Source organism: Montipora capricornis, chromosome 14 (genome assembly GCF_036669925.1).
Source record: "Montipora capricornis isolate CH-2021 chromosome 14, ASM3666992v2, whole genome shotgun sequence".
Classification (NCBI taxonomy): domain Eukaryota; kingdom Metazoa; phylum Cnidaria; class Anthozoa; order Scleractinia; family Acroporidae; genus Montipora; species Montipora capricornis.
In genome coordinates this window covers 25,601,582-25,609,081 of record NC_090896.1, presented here as the reverse complement: position 1 = coordinate 25,609,081, position 7,500 = coordinate 25,601,582, and the positions used below count along the sequence as shown (strand labels likewise).

The window sequence follows — 7,500 nt, the reverse complement described above, 5'->3', positions numbered from 1 at the left end:
GTCGGGGAATCGAACCTGGGCCACATTGGGGGGAAGCGAGTGCTATCACCACTGCGCCATCCCTGCACCCCCTGCGGTGCACAATTAATTGCACCAATGTTCAGAATCTTTTGCTTCACCTTCGAATTCGAAGAACGCCATTTTTTCCCTCTTTAATCTCTTGCTTCTAAATACAGCGGAAGGTGCTCAAACACTTAAGTATAAAAGCCAAAAACAGCAATGGCGGCCCACAACCTGGCGTACAGGAATCAAGCCATGTGTGGCACAGCTTTCTAGGCTGTGTTGTCATTCGCTTTAATATACTATCCATCCTGATTGGCTACGAGTGGGTGACAATTTGCCTAAAACTTGTCACAAAAAACTCGTGGATAAAGGGACATTTACCAACTGAGCCAAACGGTCAGCGAGAAAACGATTTTTTGCATTTTAATTTGAAAATAAATAAAAACCGCACCATCCATTTGAGAATTTTAAATTTTTGCTGTGATGAATTCGTAATAAAGAGGGTTCCACACAAACTTTTCAATTCGATTTTATTTCTGGTTGTCATATCTTTGCATCTACTGCACTGGTGCTGGCTATTCCAAATGTACATTTAACGAACAGGGAATTAAGAACACTAACTTATTTTTTCTCTTGAGCTGTTTGGAATTGATTAATAGACCGAATGCATAAATGGCGGCCAAAAACGTATTCTTTTGTTTATGTGCTAATGAGATTCACTAGCCTCGCTCTCAAGCAAAATTTCTTTTATATTTTGCCCACGCAAACGAGACTAGTGAGGCTAATTAGTACATAAACAAAATATATATTTTTTTGGCCGCCATTTATGCATTCGGTCAAAACTGCATGTGCTTATCACCTCCGAGTTAACCAATCATACCGTGGGAAAATTATTTTGCACTTCTCTGATTTGGGTCCTTCTGATTTTGGGTCCTTTCGTGTTTTTTTTTTCTGAAGAATCAACCTCTTTGATTTGCTTTTGATTTGTAGCTTTATAAACTGACAAATGAATTGAGTAACTTGGAATCACAAAATACAAGCCACAATAACGATCCACATTAACCAAAACGAAAAGAACGAAAAATACTCTGACAGCGACACCCAAAGGACTGTTGAATGGACACTACTCATGTAAACCAAAACGACATGCGTTTCTAACGAGCATAAATTTTCCAAAAGTCATTAGCAGATATCTTCTCATTTTTGTAATCATCGCATTCAAACCTGCCTGAAAAACTTTTGTGATTATAAGCAAGCAGCCAGTGAGCCCCATTTTCGTAAAAGGCAGGGTGATTATATAATCTGTCTTCATCGAGGTTTTGATGACTCCATTTACCAACGCCGTAGGTGCCGTTCTCTTTTCCCCACTCATGACATTTTTCGGCAAGGCGAGAGTTATCGTCATTCATTTTGACAAAAGAGCCACAAGCGTAAGGCAAAACATCCGTCTGACCACTGAAGTACTGGACGACAGCTTCACCCGAACTGTTAGCAGCAGTGGTGATGTGGAATGTGCGCCTAGTTGTCTGTTTCTTGCAGTGGAATCTCAGTTGAGTGAAATTAATATGTGTTCTCAGCTGATTCATGGCATTTTTGGTAAGAACCATATGGTTGCTCGCTATTCCTCGGTATGTAGTCTTGAGTGGCGCCTGAGTGGGAGGTGTTGAATTGTGCATCACAACTTTGGAGACAAGTAGCCAGCCCCCTGAAATCAGAGTAAAAGTGTAAGGTTTTCTTTAAACCTAAATACTAAAACACATGTCGAATACACTGGGTGCTTTGTACAGCGGCCCCATGCTCTAACCGTTAATTCACTGTGGGAACGAACTGCAAATAAAGCTCCCGTTGACATTAGATCTCCTTAGTGTTTGTTTACCTTAACTAGTTCACCAAACTACCAAAAGTTGAATTGCCTCGTAAGCGAAGACCGACTCGGACGTCTTAAACCAAAAGAGTTAAACGACTTTTAGAATCTACAACTGAAAAGTTTCTTTTCCTTTTGTAACCCTTGCAAGAGATCACTCGCCACATCCATCTCTTTTGACTGATACGATGAAGAAGAATGCGTTAGATTTTAGCGTGTTTTCTTCATTATCGTTCTGTTTCAAGTTTGTTTGTCCTTAATGCCGTAATAGAGGTTTTTCACGGCATCCATGTTGCGCGGCAGGAACAATCGATTCTTTTTAATTTCCTATGGGAAATGTTCTTTCTAATGCAAAACATTTTCATTCTTGATGCCATGCAACATGGTTGCCATGCCAAACCTTCAATAGCATTTTGCAGCCTGTTCGTTGACCTCTCTTGTCATTCCGTTTCTTAAATATTTTGCAAAAATGCTTCTTTTGTGCAGTCATTTCCTTCCTCCTTTCCCGCCATTTTGTTTGAAATCGGACCCTTTTGCGCTGGTCAAGTCACTTAAACGCACAGAGATCTGGGAAAAAAATATAATGCATGTAATGTATGCGGAATGTATGCATTTGATTCGGTACAAGAGAGGGTCCGACGTCTGAATCAGCGTCGTACTTTTGCCGCTCTATTCCAATGGACCAGTCGAATAGCACGGCTGGTCGATCTCATTATAATATATAGTAAAAACGTAACTACGTAAGTAACTCTATTGTCTCTTATCGTTTCTCCTTGCTTTCAATAACTAATCTATTCGTTTACTTTTTATTTTGTCGCAGTTTCAACCCCCATTATTTCAACCTTATACCCATATAATATCTTCATTCACATCTTGTAAATCAATATCAGTACATATTTAGATTACGTGGTGTTGGAAGCTTACGACGATTAGTCGAGCGCTTTTAGCAGCCATAGGAAATGTTGCCAGTTGAGTGCACATGGACTTGCACTGACATACGATAACAGACCAAACTTTCATACCGACTCATGGTCTGGTGGTTATCTCTCTTCGTTATTACTGAGTTTTCGCAAGTTGAAATAGCAGAACCAAAGCATTGTGCAAGAAACTCCTTGTTAAAATCGTTAATGGTTTGAACTAAGGAGTTATATAATAATAGAACCATTGACTCCTTAACCGCCCCCCAGTAACGAGTAAAATCGTCTGGCGTTTATACAGAGAGTAAAATATCACTCCTTGGAGTCAATGGGGTAAAGGGGACAACACACTGATTGGCTTGTCCGTGTAACAATGCAGACCTTGGACCTATAGACGGATGTAACTGCAACAGTCACCTTTGACTGTCTTCACAGCCAATGACATATGGGCATAACTGACATTCCACCCGTAACGTCACGACTGACCAATCATATTAACGACCAGAGTGTTTGTGTTGTCGGTCAAATCCGGTCTCAAGATGAATCCGCCTTACCTAGGTTAAATTACCTCGGTTGAATATGCACTCTACCTATTTTAAAGCAGCTATCAATCCCCCCCCCCCCCCCACAAAAGGATTTCAAACACCTCTATCTTCCCTCGTGCTCTGTCTTTCGCATCACAACACATCACGCATCATTCATACACTTAGCCATTCACTTTCACAATACAACATTGTAAGGAAACAAACTGAAGGCTGTACTTCTGATGCTCTTTCCGGTTTACGGTACTTGAACTTGCACCCTCCAGATCTATAGTCCTTTGTCTTCACTACCACACTACAACGACGAACATCCTCAACCCAACAGTTCTTTTCATCATTTACTTTTGAATAATAAGTCAATTGATATCCGTGTATAATAAGCAATTTAAACTAATCTTACTCCGACCATAACTTTTCTCTAGGCTTAATTTAGGCTCCAAGAAGGTTTTTTCAATTCATCTGATTTAAGTATGTAAAACGAGGATAACCAGTTTAAGCTAGGTAATCTGAGATTGGATTTTACAGACAACATATATATCATCTACTGACGTTAACAGAAATTGGTTGACTCTGAAGATGACTTCAGCTCAAGTTGTCAAATGTCAGCCAATGTTAGCCTAATGAATGAATTGCCGGTCCCCAGGCCCGACCCCTTTGTCTTCCTCTATATTTCTAAAGACTTCTGGGATCGCCAGGGGGCAAACAAAGCAGTCGACTCGAGCTCCGCTAGAAATATAAATCGTTCGAGTTTAAGAAGTAGTCATGGGTGTGCAGTGTATGCGGATGCGACAATGACCGTCGATATTAACAGCGACAGATCAAACTAGTGATGTCTTCAGATTTTACTCTCCGTGATCCAACAAGTCTTAAGACTTGAAATGGCTGCTTGAGAGAAACAACTGCAAAGAACAAACTTCAAGGTCACCTAGAGCGCTAAAGTTTGCTCTCATGATTTCGCCGTTGGATACCGTTGGGCAACAATGTGAAATATTTTGCTTCGGTGCCGGTTAAAGCAAAGCTCGGAAAGAGTGTCAACACTGAATACAGTTCAATCTATACAGAAAACCGATTTAAACGAACCCGCTGCTTGCAGTGATACAGCAAACTCTTCAGTCCTGAAAAAACAAAAACCTCTTCCGAGCGTCATTAGGGTCGATTCACTAAAATCTTCTGGGATTCAACCTGCGGTTATATGTAACGTCAAACCATCAACTACTTGTGATCAAGAACATACCTGTAGAGGCTTTTTCTGAAAATGCGACAACTATGAAAACGGAAATGAAACCATCTTCAACTGAAACTACTATAAAGCGAATGTCGTCATATACAGTTTTTGAAACGAAAATCAAAACTGATCAGAAACTATTCCCTCCTTCAAACCGATCTAATGCTAATGGCATGGAACGCAAACACAATTGAAAATAAAATTAAGATTGCGATGTGAAATAATCCTCGACTGAAAGTGGAAAATTTAAATCGGAATTGCGCGAAGTTCTTTAATCCGACTCTTCCTCTAGATAGCTATCACGGCATTGCTTCGGAATCTGGCTTTGAATGTTGCTTTCGTTTTCCTTTCATGTCGATGTTTTCTCTAGCCTTCACATCGTTTCCCTGATCTAGATAACCTTTCATATACAAAATGGGCTTCTCGCAAGTATTAAAACAGTATCCACCGGCAAAATGATTACAGTAAATTATAGTGCTCTTGTTGGCCTTGAAGTTTGTTCTTTGAAGCTGTTTCTCCCAAGCTGTCATTTCTTTGTTAGTTCGATAAGAGTAAAATCTCAAGACAGTACTAGTTTGATCTGAATATCGACGGTCATTGTCGCACCCATACACTCACTGCACGGTGATCGCCATCACTTATGACTACTTCTTAAACACAAACGATTTATATTAATTTTCTTGAAATCCTACAAATACCTTTTATTGGACGTTTTGTAGTCGCGTATTTTAACTCGAGCAGCGCAATCGACTGGTTTGTTTGCCCCTTGGCGATCCCAGAAGTCTTTGCAAATATAGGGGAAAAACGAAGGGGCCTGGGGACCCGCAACTCATTCATTAGTTCTCAGGACTTCAGGACTACACTAACTTCACTTATTAATTATGAAATACACCCGCAATATGGTGTCTAATGACATATGTTTCGGGACAACAACAACATCTACCGCCTGCAAGCAGGCAAAGGTTATTAACAAACATTTTTTGAGAACATATGAAGTTTCTTTTATTTGAATTGTGGACATGATAGAATGAACTAAAAGTCGTTTCTTTTGCACCTTAAGCAGTTACAAAAGAAGCTAAAAGATATACTGCATGTGGCCTGACTTCTTGTTGACTCTTGCCTCCCTTAAGCGTCCGACGACAGTTTTGGTGGTTCCCTTAAGGCGGGGTTGATTAGATACATAGGTCTTAGTGGACTGGGCGAGAGTAAGGGAAGGCAGGTGCCAAAAAAGTTATCACTCATTTGAGATAGAGTTTCGGTTCCTTAGCAGTAGGGTAGTTCTGTACTTAAAGTATAGTTAATCGTGGCAAGATTTTTCTTATCCGTTACCTCCGTCAGTAGTCATATCACAGAAAACTTTCAGGACTGTTCCATTACTGGCCGGGTCGATCCAGTAATACCCGTCCTCTTTCCAATAGGAGACATTCATATCCCGGATGTGCTTGCAAGACTTTGTTCCTGATGTTGGAGTAAAAATAGGTTGTTACTGGAGAAAAAACATAAGCAGCAGCGTGCTATTGGCATACTACATGTATTTAAATCTCTGCATTTTCGCAGTCTGCCGTGTTTTTTAAAATGTTAATTAAAAAAAGAAAACGAAAAAACCACAAAATGATTTATTTCCTTGTCAAGACGTTGCCCACTCCAAGTGTAATTATTAACTATGAAGGACTTATTAGTCTTTGAGAGTCTGACTTCGATGTAAAACCAATCCAAAAATCATCGTGTACACGCTTCTCGACAGGAGCTCGATATGAAAATGTCGAAACGGTGCATTCTCGCTTGTGAAATGAATGACTGCGATGGAAATTGTTAGCCTCAGTAGATGAAATAACGAGATGATATTTTGAAATGGTGACTTGGGGATACACGGAAAAAACCTGAGTGCTCCTTTGCAGGAGACGAACTTTCCTAGTTCAGTGGTAAAGCATCCGAACTAGTCATCGAAAAGTTGAGCAAATTCTTTGTTCAATTTTAATTAATTTACTTTGAGCGTTTTGGTAACTGCACGTAATCCTTACCGGCTAGAAAAACGTAGTTTTTCCTTCCGATATGTTCAACTTGCCTTCCTAGCACTGAATGAGTTGGTTATACCAGTTTAAAATAATTTCTTGCAGTATACTAATCAGTTGTTTGTTAAGATTGACTAGCTTCCAAACAGCTGTGGTAAGAAAACTGTTAAACAAATCAAACGAAACGTAAAAGTATTTACTCGGCACGTTAAACGAAGATTTGAATAAAACAACTAATACGAAAGGAGGCAGGGAAAGGCAAAATTGAAGAATGGATAGCAATTCGGAGGTTGGATAGTTTTTCAGAGTTTATCTCTGTTGGTTGTAACTCAAAATACTAATAATGTATACTTGATAAATATTTTTTGGAACGAAGCTTTGAGTTGTGTAGCTTAAATACTTTAAGTTCCACAGAAAGTAGGGGCGAGTGATTGATCAAACTACACAAAATCAACAAATCAACTGACTGCCGTAACAGAGCAATGACAGATAAGTCAATTCGAAACTTCTTCTAAACCGAAAGACACCTTGGAAGATTATTACTTAAGCCGTACAGCACCAAATATCTGCGACAGTTTTGTCTGATATTGTTTTGACGCATACGGTAGGCCAGTTAACAAGAAGTGATCTCTTTAATGACCATATAAGGAAACGCATGTATCCACAATAATGCAAGAGCTATCTACTGTAACAATTTCCCTTTTTTTAAGAACTGAACTAGCCTGATAAATATGCTAACAAAACAAAAGAAGTAAACAGGCTATAGTAAGGAACGAAAAACAAAACGGAAATATTCAACTGTCTTAATAGTAAATGACTCTGTTAACTGCTGAACACAAATCTACTGGAGTCTCAGTCCATTTTTTTTTTATAAAACTGGGAGCTAATTAACAGTCATTGACCTAGAGGGTGGCCTTTTTACTCCGGTTCGTTCTGG

General features: G+C 39.5%; 1 protein-coding gene across 1 annotated transcript; it reads right to left on the bottom strand.

Annotated features, from left to right (window-relative positions):
- Positions 1–999: 999 nt before the first annotated feature.
- On the bottom strand, positions 1,000–5,998 carry LOC138033213 (uncharacterized). Its single transcript, XM_068880978.1, has 2 exons — positions 5,881–5,998; positions 1,000–1,708 (listed from the first exon to the last, which is right to left on the bottom strand). Exons 1-2 carry the CDS (start codon positions 5,978–5,980, stop codon positions 1,158–1,160), a joined length of 651 nt encoding a protein of 216 aa, XP_068737079.1. The 5' UTR covers positions 5,981–5,998; the 3' UTR covers positions 1,000–1,157.
- Between the last annotated feature and the right edge of the window lie 1,502 nt (positions 5,999–7,500).